Source organism: Trichoderma evansii (genome assembly GCF_050947405.1).
Source record: "Trichoderma evansii strain SZMC 28006 chromosome Unknown GGI43scaffold_9, whole genome shotgun sequence".
NCBI classification, from domain to species: Eukaryota; Fungi; Ascomycota; class Sordariomycetes; order Hypocreales; family Hypocreaceae; genus Trichoderma; species Trichoderma evansii.
In genome coordinates this window covers 81453-96873 of record NW_028145197.1, presented here as the reverse complement: position 1 = coordinate 96873, position 15421 = coordinate 81453, and the positions used below count along the sequence as shown (strand labels likewise).

Genomic DNA, 15421 nt, shown 5'->3' with positions numbered 1-15421 from the left:
GCTAATAATAGGAGGGGCTGGTTTGGCCAATCTCAGGGAACCAAGGACATGATTTTACGCCTTGCTGTAAATGGTGCTTAGTACCTTATTAGAATGAGCGTTGTGGGATCATGCCGACATCCTCTATGCAAGCTCCTCGTATTAGAACAAGAAGATCACATGGAGGATGTATAGAGGCTTTAATACTGCTATCTGAGGTGGGGATGTAGGACGAGTAGGCCTACGGAATAGAGTTTGGGTTCCTGGGGTATCATGTGACCCTAAACACTTAGCAGCTTTCTACAATTTCAGCACCTGGTAGTGGCTGGGGTTTAGTTTTGCAACCTACCCAATTTCTACGGCTGGACTCTTGCGAACTTCGATAACAGAAAAATACGAAACAGGCCTCTGAAAGCGATAGACGAACTATATTTTGCATTAGAGAAAGCAATAATATTATTATACTATTGGGCAACAGATTAGATCCGGCTACAGTTATATCTGAGGTCAGGCATACTGGATACATCGCTCGCTGACTGAATCATTACCGACTGAGACATTGCTGACTGTCATATGCATGGAAGGCCTTTTGAATGATTTACTTCTTCTTTTTCTCTGTAGCGCAAAATATAGTTAATAATACAAGAGATGCTTATTTCCCACGGATCGTATTACATAATGGCTCCTACGCGGCGTCTTGCAAGTGCCAACTAGTAGCATATCCCCCGCCATATTCTCATGATAGCGCTTGGAAGTCGCCACGCAAACTTCCTCATGAATTTGAACTACATGTTTCTCTCAGATAGATAATATGCCAGGCGAAGCCTCACTCGGCGCCTCTATTCTCTCTTGCGCTGGGCGAATCCAATTATGACAAGCCTGGTTGCAAATATTTATGCTGCAACTATTATCCCAGTGCCTCTAGCCGCTTTGGCCCTCGCCCTAAGGCTCAAGGCAAAACGGATGACGACAATAGGCATAGGGCATGAAGATGTTCTTGCCATAGCCGCTTGGGTAAGATAACACTAGGGCATTTTCCGAGACTACTTTGTACTCATATCTTTGTTATAGATCCTTGCCGTGGGATATACGATTGACGTTATTGTATGTAAGTAACTAACCCTCAGTTCCATCCTGTGCCTACGCCGTTGTATTAATACCGGCAGGGGTATCATGTTTCAAGCTCGGTCAGCAAATTGGATCATACAACCAGCAAATGATCGATTACTATCTGGAAAAATCGTATTTGGTCCTTTGGATAAGTGAATTGTTATATGCTTGGTCAATCTTCTTCGCGAAGATAGCGGTTCTATACTTTTACCGCCGAATCTTCAGGTACTCTTCTATCCACGTTTATGTTACCATTCTCATAATCGCGTGTGGCATTTGGGTCATTATACGTACCTTCTTCACTATATTCCAGTGCATCCCCGTCCGGGCTTACTGGGATCGATCTATAGAGCACGCCAAATGCTTCCTCAACGTCACGGCATTTTTTCTGGGGACAGATGTTACACATTGCGCAATGGACTTTATCATTATGGGTCTCCCAATCTATGAGGTTGCCAGATTGAATCTCCCGTTTGGTCCAAAGATTGCTGTTGTTGGCCTCTTCGCTACTGGATTTATGTACGTCTTTCAAGAGCAGCTACGCTTTCTCTCCCATCTCGCTTATGATGTATTATTACAGTGTCGGGATTGCCTCAATTTTCCAAATAGTTTATAGCAGACGTTACAAACCTGCCTCTCAGGAGATACCATATGAGCTAGCTCTGGGGATGAGCTGGGGAAATGTTGAGCTTCATCTGGCTGTTTTCGTGGGTAATGAATCCCTCTTCGTAAAACGGTTTTCATCATCTGCTTACCATTTTTAAGGCTCCCTTGCTCTATTACGACCAATATTTCGCAAGTTCAACCTTTGCCTTGGAAGCCGTAATGTCACGAGTTCCCCAGGACATTCTGGTACAACCATGCATCAAGAAGTGAATATGAGAAGCCTTGACAATCCGAGAAGAACACAGACTTCCGATTTGATTAATAGGTTATATCCTCAGGATGACGACATAGACATCTTACCAACACCGAAAGAAGACCATTTACCCTCGACAAAGAGCATTAGTAGTTGTCAAGAGGGTCAGAGTTTGCAAGGATTACAATACAATGATTTAAGGGGTGTCCATTAGTGATGCTTAAATTTTAACTAAAAGATTATAACCTCAGTGCACAACCTCTAACGCCAATGATATCAACGCCATTATAGGTGCAGAATAAGATCGGCTATTAAAGTCGGCATAGCAATCTGCTCTTTTCATAGAAGTTAACCCTCAGGGTGTCGAATGTGAATTATGCTGTGTGGTGCGAACGAGCTATCTATACATATCACTTCTCTTGTCGTCCTAGTAAGATTTAAATTTATTGTTTGCATCTTTTACGCTTCGGTTGGCCTTTAAATAATATTTATTAGATATATTTGCTGAACTTAAGCTTCATTGCTGCTCTTTTTTTTTTTTTTTTTTTTTTTTTTGGCACCAGCCTTTGGAACTCATTATAAACCTATATAACTGCATTTACACTATGAAATTATAGCTGAGCTTATTTAGCTCACAAGAGCAAATTTGGCATGCCTAAGCTTTATAAAAAGAAATAAAATCCAATGAGAAGAGAAGAAAGAAATCTCCACAGCATTGCATATCATAAGCCATCGACTCCTAAACCTTAAACGTGTACGCTTCCGCCAATTGTTTCAAAGGCACATCCAGCTTCAAAAATAGCCTACTAGCTATCTCGCAATAGCTATTCAAGAGTGCCTCAGCAGTTTCGGTGGTCATCATGTGCGTATTCGCTTGGAACTCAATATTGACCACATCCCCACGAGGCCGTGATGTCAGCCAAATTTTGGACTGAATATGGTGTGGATTGTCGAAACTCTGCAGTTGTGCTGAAACTTGACCAGACTGAAACTCAGGGCTTTCATTGATATTTTGATGCACAATCACCGAGTCAATGACCGAATCAGCAGGCCAATCTGTACACTGTTCGCGGATGTCCCGGAGACCGAGGCTATCTGCTTCTCCAATAGAGACAAATTGGTCCTGGATGGACTCGAGAAGATTTGAAGGTGTCCGAAAGGAGGCGAGGGAAGCTCTCATTGGTATAATGTTGATGCAAGGACCGACAATGTCTTCGACACCTTCGATGGCCGCATTTCGACCGGCTATCAATTGGCTATAAATGATATCGTCTTTACCAGTCAAGTGAGAAAGTACAATTGCCCAGGCACCAGAAAGCAAAGCGGCAGTTGTGATACCCAAAGGAAGCTGTGGGATACTGATGTCTCTTTCGAGTCGGATTGCCTCACGGCGGGGTGATAAGGCAGACAACTGTGGGAGGTACTTCCCAGCCGTAGTTACCGAGGAGCCATGAAGCAATTTTGCCCAGTACTCTCTTGATTTTGTAAGATGTTTATGGGAGATCTTGAGATAATCCGTAAAGAGCGAAGGCGACATGGAAGAAGCGTTCTGGCGTCCTTGAAGGATAGAGTTAAAAATCTGTGGCAGTGAGATACCGTCGTACTGTGTATGAGAGATACGAAGCACAAGACGAGCACTCTTTCCGTCACTACGGAACAAAAAGACTGCAAAAGGCGCATTAGTGGCCTTTAAGGTCTCCTGGTCTCTAAAACAGAATCCACGAGAGAATCCAGCTAAATCCTCCTCTTTGCCAGCATTCAGGACTTGCAGAGGTAGCTTCTGGATTTGACGGGGAATTACCTGCCAGAAAGATCCCGAGAGCGGCAAGAATCTTGCTCGCAAGATAGGCAGTCTCTCCAGCGTCCAGGCGCACGCATCTTCAAGATGAGCAATATTGGGGCCAGTCTCTAAATCGAGGAAGAAGTAGTTGCAAAATAGTGGTCCTATACTCATTGATGCGTTGACCAGGTTAAATTGGAAGTCAGTTAATGGTAAGACCTCAGCGATGTCTGCAGAGCGCAATTCATACTCGTCGCCTCGGAAGTCGATTTCTGCCAAAAGTGCCGACTTTTGAGCCGTTTCTAATAGCTGATTTTGTTCTGAACCTGTGATATCGTCAAGTTCTTTGGTGTCAGGGCTTGCCAGGTGAGCAAGCTCTTCGAGTCTGGGTCTGCGGAAGATGCCTGAAATGTTGACAGCTAGGCCTTGTTTTCGGGCAGCACCAACAAGCATCATTGCTGTAATAGAATCACCTCCTAGCTGGAAAAAGTTGTCGTCAAGTCCTATGGCACCTTGTTCGACTTGAAGAATGCGGCTCCAAATCGCCTGCATCTGCTTCTCTGCAGCTGTCTGGGGCTGGCGTTTGGGTCCTTGCTTGGCAGTACGTAGCGCGGCGAGTTGTTGAATTGTAAAAGCTGCGCCGAATTCACGGAGGCGTCCACGATTTGTCTTGCCAGCGGCAGTCATGGGAATCTGGACTACTGAAAAGTATACATCAGGAATCATGTGTTTTGGCAAGGATTTAGCTAAAGAATCTTCAAGCTGAGAATCCACTGGGTAAAATCCTAGCAAAGATTCCGAAGCTATCGTTTTGGAATCGATTTCAAGGAAGGCAGCAAGTAAAGGTCGCGTTTCGTCCCCCCCAGGCGCAATGACTTCAGCGACGACCTGCTTTGCATTCGGAATATGCTGTCCAACTTGATAGGCCACGTCGCCAAGCTCAACCCATTGGCCACGCATTTTAACCTTGGTGTGCTTCCTACCGACAAACACGATATTATGGTCGTCATTGTACCGAACCAGATCACCCGTCCGGTAGAGGCGTCCTTGACGCCCCGGAGTCGTTTCAAAGCCCTTGACTAGCCATTCAGGGTTCTCGACAAATGCCTCTGCAGTCTTTTCTGGGGCGTTAAAGTAGCCAAGGCCGACTAATGGACCTTCAAGTAGCAGTTCTCCAACTTGTCCAATGGGAATCAGCTGGTTGTAGTTCTCAGTATCCACTACCCACGTAGCTACTCCGACTCCTCTTCCAATGTATCCCATCTCTTCAACATTCTTGGCCCCATAATTGATGGTAGTTACCGGCGTACACTCTGAAGGACCATATGTGTTAATCGCATGGATCTTTCCGAACCAAGGCTCCGCGTCTTTGCTGTGGAGGGTTTCACCGCACCATAATATGGATTTGACTCCAGGTACATCGGCGGGCTTAAGGGATCGTGAAACAGATGGCGTCAGAACAAGTGTGTTGGCATTCAGTACGGCGATCGTTTTTGCAAGGTTGTTTCTACGATCTTCGTCTCTCGGAATGCAGAGGCAGGCTCCAGCAGAAAAATTGTGGAAAATAGTGAAGAGAGACATGTCAAAACTGTAAGAAGCAAAATCGAGGAATCTAGATTTGTCTGTGTAGCTGAAGTGGCTTTGTTGGTAGTGAATAGCCGTCGCGAGGTTTCTATGGCTGACCTGGACACCCTTTGGAGTCCCTGTACTACCAGACGTGAAGACCACGTATGCAAGCGACTTTGAGCTTAAGTCCAACTTTGTATACGCCTGTGAGCTGCCGGAAATCTTGTCGAACAATGTCGCATCGACCACAACTGTCTTCTCTGACGAAAATTGACTGAAACGTTGAGAAGCTTCAAAAGAAGACAGCAAAAGCCCGCTATCTAATTGTTCAACAATAGATTGTAGCCTCTGCTCTGGCAATGATGCGTCCAATAAAACGAAAGCTCCACCCGCTTTAAGTACAGCAAAGAGCGATACAATCGTCCACTTGGATTTTTCGAAGCACAGAGGAACAGCCATACCAGATTCCAAGCCAAGCTCCATAAGGTGCAAAGCAAGGTTTGAAGAAAACCTGTCAAGCTCACTGTATGTAAAATCGCCGTCCCAAGCATGTATGGCTGGCGCAGCAGGTCTCATTTGGGCTTGATCCTCGATCATTGAATGTAACAATTTGTCGATGTAATTAGGTACTGTGCTATTCCTTGTCCAGAGTGTCTGCAAATCACTCAACGGGAGTATCTGAAGCTCTTGAAGTGTCTTGCTCGAATTTGCAGTATCTGTATGCAGATGAAGCACAGTATCTCTGAATTGTTCAAGAAGCCTATGCATCGCCAAAGGTTTAATGACTTTAGAGTCAAAACTAGCTTTGATAGAAATCTCCGACGACCCCAAAGTTATGAATAGAGTGAGAGGGTACGTGTTGCTGTTTTTGCCTTCGTCATTCTGCCATTTTCCAAAACCGTTCTCTTGTTCCTCACCGTCTTGAGGCTGAATAATGAGTAATGTCTGGAAGTTACAGGCTTTAGCACAGTCTGAGTTTATCTTCGCGATTTGTTGAAGGCCGGTCTGCTCGAAAGAAATCATCTCTGTGCGCTGATTCTGCACTTCTTCCAGGAAGCTTGTCATAGTAGACTCTTTCGACCACTTGATACGCATTGGTACAGTAGCAATAGTAGGTCCAACAATTTCCTCAATACCAGCGACAGTCGCACTTCGACCAGATACGGTGCTACCAAAGACCACGTCTTCTGCGCCAGTAATTCGGCCGACAACGATTGCCCATGCGGCGTGCGCAAGTGTAGAGTTGGTGATATTTGAAGGAATGCTCTTATCCAACAAAAAATGCTCACTGGCTACCTGATCAGGCGCTGGTTCTCGCATCGATGCGGGCAAGCTTGGAAATACAACGTGATCACAATTGCTTAGCGTTTTTATCCAGTAATCCCTCGCCATTTTGGTGTCTTGAGCAGAGATATATTGTATGAATCTGTTGAAAGACAAACAGGGTTCCAGCTTGCGACCCGTGTAGATCCTGTTGGCCAGATCCATCATTCGTGGCATGGACCAGCCATCATAGAGTGCGTGATGAATTGTCCATACGAACCACTTGTTGGCAACAATTGCGAACCTAGTAAGAGGTTTGCTCATAATCATTGGCTGCTTACGATCATATTCCACATAGTCGGACAACGTAGAAGCTGCTGTTGTTTCCCACTTTAGCTCTTCCTTGACGACCACCTGGACAAGATTCTCGTTGCCATCCGCGATTATTCTTGTACGGAGAACAGCTACTCTTTTCACCACCTCCTCCCAACACTTGCGGAAGCGAGACAAATCTACATTCTCGGATATTTCAAGTACCCATTGAGTAATGTAGTCCCCGCTCTTGGAAGACAATGACAAGAGTCCTTCCTGGAGTGGTGTACATGGGTACGCATCTTGGATCAAAGCGGTATCGACGCCGCATGAATTCGCAAACGAAGCGATCAAAGGCTTTTTGTCAACAGCATCCCCCAGAAGGCTGAACGGCTCAATATTGTCACTGTTATCTGATTTGACATAGGCTGCCTTGCTTGCCACGTCCTTGAGCTTAGGATGGCGAAATAGCTCGGCCACACTTAACTGTATACCGTCTTTTCTGGCAATACTTACCATAGTCATTGCATCAATAGAATCTCCACCGAGGTGAAAGAAATTCTCATTGGGGCCGATAGTATCTAATTCAATGTTGAGTACTTGACCCCAATATATCCTAATTTGTTTCTCCATTTCTGTGACAGGCTGTTTCTTCATATTCGGAGTGTCTTTTTGTTTCTGGACAAGCTCTGTGGCTGAAAGGGATTCGCCAATCATGCGAATGAGTTTCCGATCAATTGCTCCAGATGACGTTATCGGAAACCTCTCTACAGAAAAGAAGACAGTGGGTATCATATGTCGCGGAAGAGTCTTAATCAACCTGTCCTCGTCATCGCTGCCAATGGCTTTGACTACTGCAACAGGCTTTTCGATAGTGTTTCCAGTTTGATGGGAAGTAACTGACTCCGAAAGAACATAAGCCACAAGTGCAGTTCTCGAACCCTTGCCGACAGGGGCCAATACCTCAGCGACGACCTGCTTGGCCCCCGAAATACATTGCTGAACATGATGCTCGACCTCGGAAAGGTCAATCAACTGTCCGTGTATCTTGAGGGCTGCAATTCGCGAAACCGAGGCAGCTTGAGAGGCCTCTGCAAGCTGCGCAGTTTTAGTTTGAGCAATCCGAGCAACTGGTGCAGCTTTTGCAGGCTTTTGCGCGAGGAACAACATGCTACCATCTTCATTATGACGCACCAAATAACCGGTGCTGTAAAAATTTCCGCAGCCTCCTACTTTATCTGACTTGCCAGTTTGGAACCAGACAGGGTTCTGAATATAGATGTCGTTAGGCCTATTAGTAGCATTAAGTGATGACCCTTCTAGTAGAAGCTCTCCAACGAAGCCGGGTGCCAAGAGTCTGTTATAATTTGTAGGATCAACAACCCAAGCGAGCTGGCTTACACCATTCCCCACCGACGAGACTGTAGTGGTTACTGGAGTCTGGGCTGTATGTAACTCGACGCGCGGTTCCATAGTTTTGCTAGTTGATTCAGCGTCGCATTCCGAAAGCCCATTAATCTCTGAAATTTTCCGAGATTGATCCCCAATGGCAAGTTGTCGCAGAGTATCGCTAAAGTTGATGAGCAAATCTTTTACCAACCGTGGCTGAATGAGGTTGGAATCAAAGCTAGCTTTGACAGAGGTAGAATTCGTGTCAAGATTGGCAAGAATTTCCAAACCATATGTACCACTCCAGCTATAAGTGTTTTCCTGCCACTGTCCAAGAAAATCCGACTCAGAGGATTGCTCCTTGGGTTGAACTGCGAGAAGAGTTTGGAACGTGCATGCTTGTTGGCTTCCAGCGCAATACTTGCTAATGCGACGTAGTCCAGTTTGTTCAAATGGAATCATGTCAGCGATCTGCTGATGAACTTTCTCAATCAACTCAGACACCATCCAGTCATTAGAGTACTTGATACGGACTGGAACGGTGGCAATGGTTGGCGCCATCATCTTCTCGATACCAGTGACTGGTGCATTTCTTCCAGATACTGCGGCGCCAAAAACGACGTCCTCTGTTTGAGCCCATCTACCAGCGGTTAGCGCCCAAGCAGCGCGAATAAGTGTCGCAATTGTAGCCCCAGATCCATGCGCATGTGGCAAATCGATTGAGATCTCTTCAAACATGTCCGCAAAGGGCTGCAGGACTAGTGGAGTAAGTAAAGGAAATGGTGTATCATCGTAGTCCTCCAACGCATCCACCCAATACTGTCTTGCATCATCGGCATCAATATCGCGAGTATATTTGATAAAGCCATTGAATTTGGGCGAGCTTTCAAAGGGCAATCCTTGATAAGCTTGAGCAACAGCTTCCAGAACCAGACCCATCGACCATCCATCATACAGAGCGTGATGAATCGTCCAGGTGAACCATTTAACGGCGCCACTGTCGTCTTTGATTAGGGCAAAACGTACTAATCGCTGACCTGGCTCCATGATCTGGCTTCTATCAAGCCTTTGATAATCTTCAAGCCCAGACGCCTCGATCCATTCAATGTTTTCATCTAGCACAACCTGCAATGACCCTAAAGTACTGTATTGCAGAATTCGGGTGCGAAGGATGTCCGACTCATTAAAGACCTTTTCCCAAGCGCTGCGGAAAGCCTCGGCGGAGATGTTCTGCGATAAAACCAACGTCATCTGCCAAATATAGTCTCCCGGTTGTTTTGATGAGAGCGATAAAAGTCCTTCTTGGAGAGGAGTGGATGGGTACACATCTAGGATGCTACCCACCTCCAAACTATACATGGCTGCAATCTTGTTAACAACATCTTTTTGGTCAGTGTTAACATTGAGGAGACCAAATGGCAGTATTTCGGCTCCCACAGCCCCAGACTGGTCCTTCAAGCCTCCAACTAGTTCCGCAAGGGTAGGGTGGCGGAAGACATCCGCTACTGTAATCTCAATATTTTCCTCTCTGGCCATGGCAACCATCTTCATGGCTGCAATTGAGTCGCCACCAAGCTGAAAGAAATCATCGCCGAGTCCTATTGCTTCAAGATCAATTTCTAGAAGATCACTCCAAATCTCTTGCATAGCCATCTCTTCCTTAGTAGTAGGTTTGCGTTTTTGAGCCTTCTCAGCAGTCCTAATCTTGGCTAGCTCTTGGACAGTAAACGAAGCACCTATCTCTCGGAGACCCTTTCTGTTAATCTTTCCCGATGGTGTCATTGGTATTTCTGCTACTTTGAAATAAACCGAGGGTACCATATACACTGGTAAGACCTTGTGAAGCTGATCTTGGATTTCAGATGGCATGTGATATACTTGACTGATTGATGATGGATCTTTCTCATAGTCTGGATGCTCTTCGCCCAAGCATAAAAATGTTGCCAAAGTAGGCCTTGCGCCAGGCCCCTGTGGGATGATCACTTCGGCCACAGCTTGCTCCACGTCGTGCATGAATTCGTGGATGCGGCATTCCAGCTCCCCAAGCTCAACTCTCTGACCTCGGATCTTTACTTGCATGTCCTTGCGCCCGAGGAAGGTCAAGCTGCCGTTCTCAGTGTATTGGACCAAATCACCTGTCTTGTACAGTCGCCCCCAACGGCCTACATAATCAGGTGTTCCTTTGACCAACCACAACGGGTCATCGATGAATACTGCGGCGGTCTTTCCAGGTTCGTTCAAATATCCTAGGCCGACGCATGGCCCTTCAAGTAGCAATTCGCCTACACAGCCGGGAGGAACCAGAACGTCATGGTTATCAGGATCTACAATCCACGTAACTTGTCCTGTACCTTTGCCAATACTCAATGCCTCTTCCAATGTGGTCATATCTTCATTCATCGTAGCATTGGGGGTACACTCTGCAGGCCCATAACTATTAAGCATCTTGACTTTTCCGCGCCAAGCGTCAGCATCTCTTTGTTGCAGTGCCTCTCCACCAAGGATAAGCATTTCTAGACTCGGCAGATCTTCAGCACTAAGAAGTCTTGATAAAGACGGTGTAATGTCAAGCATAGTAGCCCGGAAGGCATTCACGCTCTTGGCAAGATTATCTTTTCGTTCTTGCTCACTGGGAACGCAAAGACACCCACCCCATGCCAGGGTGTTAAAGACGTTCATTACGGCTACATCAAAACTATACGAAGCAAAGTCATAGACTCTTGACCTCGTATCCACCAGATACTGTGGCTGTTGATGGCGAACCGCAGAGGCAAAATTTCTGTGACTAAGGAGAACACCCTTTGGAGTTCCTGTACTGCCCGATGTAAACACAACGTACATGATGCTCTCTGGGCTAGGTTTAACCAGAGTACGGCCTGGTTGCTCTGCAGCATTTTGAAAAAATCCCTTATCCACTTGAATAACATTATTCACTAGTCTTTTGGAGAGGGCCAAGTTTGCACCGGAAGAAAGAAGTACTCGCGGACTGACTTGCTTGACAATAGTAGCAAGCCTCTGCTCAGGTAGAGCGGAATCAAGCAAAACAAAGCCTCCGCCAGCTTTTAGTACACTGAGCATAGAGACTGTAGCCCATCTGGACTTCTCAAAGCACACAGGGACGATTTGGTTGGCCACAATGCCTTCATCAACCAGGCGAAACGCAAGCCGAGTAGATAATTCGTCGAGCTCTTTGTAGGTCATGTCGCCGTCCCAAGCGCATAATGCCAAGCTCTCGGGATTCAGTACAGCGTGTTCATGGATCATATCGTGTAGGAGTTCATTGACTCGCTCGGGAAGATCGTGGTTCCAGCCCCAGATGATATCCTGGTCGTGCTTGGTCATTGTTTCAACATCTCTCAGCAAAATTTCGGAATCAGCAACCCAAAGCTGCTCAGATACATGCTCTAGTCTTTCTAGCAGCAATCGTACGATCCAAGGCTTGATTGCTCTTGAGTCAAAGCTTGCTGTTGTTGTAAATCCATTGGTGCCCATTTCGATCTCGAGCATCAAAGCATAGGTGCTTTCCCGATCTCTAATTCCAGTCCACCTTCCCAGGGAATTGTCTTCCAGACTCTTCAGATCCGGCTGTATCAACACCAATGTCTGAAATACGCACGCCTGTTCACTACCTGGTCCGGTTTTGGCAATGCGTCGCAAGCCAGTCTGCTCAAATGGCATCATCTCAATTATCTGGTGATGCACTGATTCAAGATAGTCAACCAACTTCAAATCATTACTCCATTTGAGACGAACTGGGACCGTTGCCAGAGTTGGACCGGCCATCGCGTCGATTCCCAAAACTGGTGCAGTTCGTCCGGACACAGGCATTCCGAATACGACATCAGTAGTGTTTGTGCTAGCGCCCATAACAAGTCCCCAGGCGGCCCGAATTAGGGTTGAAAGCGTTATGTTGGGCGAGTTTTGCTGTGCAGTCAAATTTACTTCGTGCTCTATGATAGTGTCCGTAATAGGCTGTGGCACTGATGCAGGTAATGTGGGGAATGGAGCATTGTCAAAATCTCCCAGCGTATCTTGCCAATACTTATTCGCAGCATCATCATCTCTTTCTGAGATATACTTGATAAACCTATTGAATGGAGGAGGGTCGTCAAGTGCGGCGCCTCGGTAAGCGTCATTCAAGGCTCTCAAAAGGAGTGGAAAGGACCAGCCATCATATATAGCGTGATGCAGCGTCCATGTGAGCCACTTAACAGACCCTTGAGAGTTGTTGATAAGAGCAAAACGCGACAGCGGTTGCCCAACTCCCATTGGGCGCTGTCTATCAGCCTTCAAATATGAATCGAGGCCATCTTTTGCCATGATCCAGTTAATTTTCTCGTTGACCACAACTTGCAGAAGGTTATCATTTTGAGATGTGATGATTCTTGTCCTTAGAAGTGCCATCTTGTCGAAAACTGTAGCCCATGCATCGCAGAGACGCTCCACATTAACTTCGTTTGAGATTTCTAGAGTATACTGCGCAACATAATCTCCCAAGCTCGAGGCTAGCGCCAACGAAAACAGTCCTTCTTGAAGTGGTGTGCAAGGGTAAATATCTAGTATTGCCCAATGTTCTGCGTTACATAGCTTGGCCGCTTCTTTAACAAGGCCAGATACGTTTTGACCACATGGTAATAAGCTGAACGGTTTGACAGGATCCAGCATATTCTGCTCAATGTAGAGACTTTCGGCCGCAACCCCCTCCAGCGTAGGGTAGCTTAAGATCGTAGCAACAGACAAATCAATTCCTATCTTACGTCCCTCGCTGGCCACTTTCATCGCCGCGATTGAATCACCACCGAGCTGTATGAAGCTGTCACCAAGGCCGATGCTTGATGGCTTGAGGTTGAGAATACGGCTCCATATAGTGTGAAGTTGCATCTCCATGGGCTTTTTTGGCTCTCGCTTTGGTCCTCCAGCTCGGGTTCGCATCTCAGCTAGCTCTTGTACCGAGTAAGCACCTCCCATCTCGCGAAGCTGTCGGCGGTTGATCTTGTTTGTTACCGTCTTCGGCATCACAACGACTGAAAAAAATACTGTTGGTATCATGTATACCGGGAGACTTTTGCTGAGTCTTTTTTTAGAATCAGCAGTAATGTGATATATCTTGGCGGCGCGCACAGGATTAATGTCGTTTGTGGTATGTGTAGCTTCATTATGGAGAACCAAGAACGCAGCTAGCATTGGGCTGGCCCCATCGCCACTGGGCACAATGACTTCTGCCACAACTTGCATAGCTTCGTCAATAGATTCTAATATGCGATGCTCGACTTCGCCGAGCTCGACTCTCTGTCCTCTAATTTTGACTTGGGCATCTTTACGCCCAACTAGCGTTAGCATGCCACTTTGATCAGCCTGTACCAAATCTCCCGTCTTGAAAAGGCGCCCTGATCTTCCAATATTTCCAGGAGGACCCTTGACCAGCCATATCGGGTCATGAATAAAAGATATGGCAGTTTTATTTGGGTCACTTAGGTATCCTCGCCCAACTTGAGGGCCTTCGAGAAGCAGCTCTCCTACACAACCAAAGGGCACAAGCCTGTTGTGATTTCTAGGATCTACAATCCAAGTCTTTTGTCCATGACCTCTTCCAATACGCGTTACCTCTGTCGGTGTGGTTGCGCTGTCATTTATTAATGCTCTCGGGGCACACTCTGCCTGACCGTAGACATTCAGAACGCGAACCTTTCCCCACCACTTCTTGATAGCATCGGCGTGAAGCCCTTCGCCTGAGAAAACAACAGTCTTAATACCAGGCACGTCATCTGGGTCAAGTACATCCGCTGCAGAGGGGGTAAGATGTATAATATTGGCGCGTAGGGAATTGATGCTGTCGGCGAGCTTATTCCGTCTGTCATCCTCTCGGGGAATGCATATACAGGCCCCTGAGCAAATAGCGTTGAACATATTTACGATAGAGACTATGAATCCATAAGAAGAAAAGTCATAAATTCGTGATGTTTCATCAAGTCGGTAATGTTCCTTTTCATAGTACATCGCCGATGCAAGGTTCTGGTGGGTAATCATGGCCCCCTTTGGAGTTCCCGTGCTTCCTGATGTAAAGGCCACATACATCAGTGATTCAGGACTGCTTCTGTCTAGGGTCTCATGGGTGTCGTGATTGAGATCTTTGAAGAAGACATTTTCAATAATAATGGTCTTCCGAACGTAAGAAAAGACAATCTCGAAGCAAACACTCGAAGACAAAGCAATATGACTTTTAGTTTTCTCAATTATTGTGGCTAGTCGTTGGACTGGGAGAGAAGGATCAAGGAGCACAAAGGCACCTCCTGCCTTCAACACGCCTAGTAATGCCACCATTGTCCACATAGACTTTTCAAAGCATACAGGCACCAAGACGTCGGTTGTAACCCCAGATTCGACTAATCTCCATGCTAGTAGTGTAGAGAGTCTGTCCAACTCTCCGTAAGTCATTTCGCCATCCCATGCCTGTAGTGCGACAGCTTCAGGACGGACTCGAGCTTGCTCTTCGAAAAGTTTATGAATACAGCGTTGAATAGGTGGGGGGAGAAGCTTGTTGCGCTCCCAAATGGCGGTAAGATCACTCTCTGTGACCATCTCAATGTCCGCAATTGTTGTCTCAGTCGCAGCATTGTGAAGTTGATCCAGGACAAATTCAAACTGGCCTAGAAGCTTCTGAATGATCCATAACTCAGTGACTCGTTTATCAAAGTTTGCTTCAATCGTAACTTTTCTGCCATGGATTCGTAAGCTCAGGAACAAGGCAACATTATCTATCTGCCTTTGAGAGGAAGTTTCCTGGCCATTGGTTTGTCCAGTTTCTGCCGTTTCAACGTCGAGTAGTGTCTGGAACGAACATGCGTGTTGGGCTCCAGAGCTAATACTGGCAATTTCTTCTAGTCTGATGGCCTCAAAATTTGCAAGCTCTTTTGCTTGTTGGTCGACATTATGAAGAAACTGAGAAACGGTCCATTCATTGGACCATTTGACTCTCAATGGGTAGCAGTTGGGGTGTGAGTTGGGCGTGCCCTCTGACGATTTGCCCAGAGTTTGGCCAGGTTTGTTCATAGAAACAAGACCAAAAACAACGTCTTCTGAATTGGTCATTTGACCAGCGACAAGAGCCCATGCTGCACGAATCACAACCGGTGTGCCAATTGTAATCTGCGCTAGGGGTAAAG

General features: G+C 46.3%; 3 protein-coding genes across 3 annotated transcripts; 1 reads left to right on the top strand and 2 right to left on the bottom strand.

The window, feature by feature from the left end:
- Positions 1–740: 740 nt before the first annotated feature.
- Positions 741–2419, top strand: GGI43DRAFT_403943 (uncharacterized protein). Its single transcript, XM_083205858.1, has 5 exons — positions 741–993; positions 1051–1087; positions 1146–1608; positions 1670–1800; positions 1855–2419. The coding sequence occupies exons 1-5, from the start codon at positions 850–852 to the stop codon at positions 2160–2162; spliced, it is 1083 nt and encodes a 360-aa protein (XP_083060743.1). The 5' UTR covers positions 741–849; the 3' UTR covers positions 2163–2419.
- Positions 2420–2483: 64 nt separating this feature from the next.
- On the bottom strand, positions 2484–11899 carry GGI43DRAFT_403942 (uncharacterized protein). The gene has a single exon (XM_083205857.1). The coding sequence runs from the start codon at positions 11763–11765 to the stop codon at positions 2688–2690; it is 9078 nt and encodes a 3025-aa protein (XP_083060742.1). The 5' UTR covers positions 11766–11899; the 3' UTR covers positions 2484–2687.
- Positions 11900–12621: 722 nt separating this feature from the next.
- On the bottom strand, positions 12622–14333 carry GGI43DRAFT_433817 (uncharacterized protein; the record flags this gene model as incomplete). The annotated part of the gene is made up of 2 exons (XM_083209799.1): positions 12622–12642; positions 12675–14333. 2 exons carry the CDS (start codon positions 14331–14333, stop codon positions 12622–12624), a joined length of 1680 nt encoding a protein of 559 aa, XP_083060741.1.
- Positions 14334–15421: the final 1088 nt, after the last annotated feature.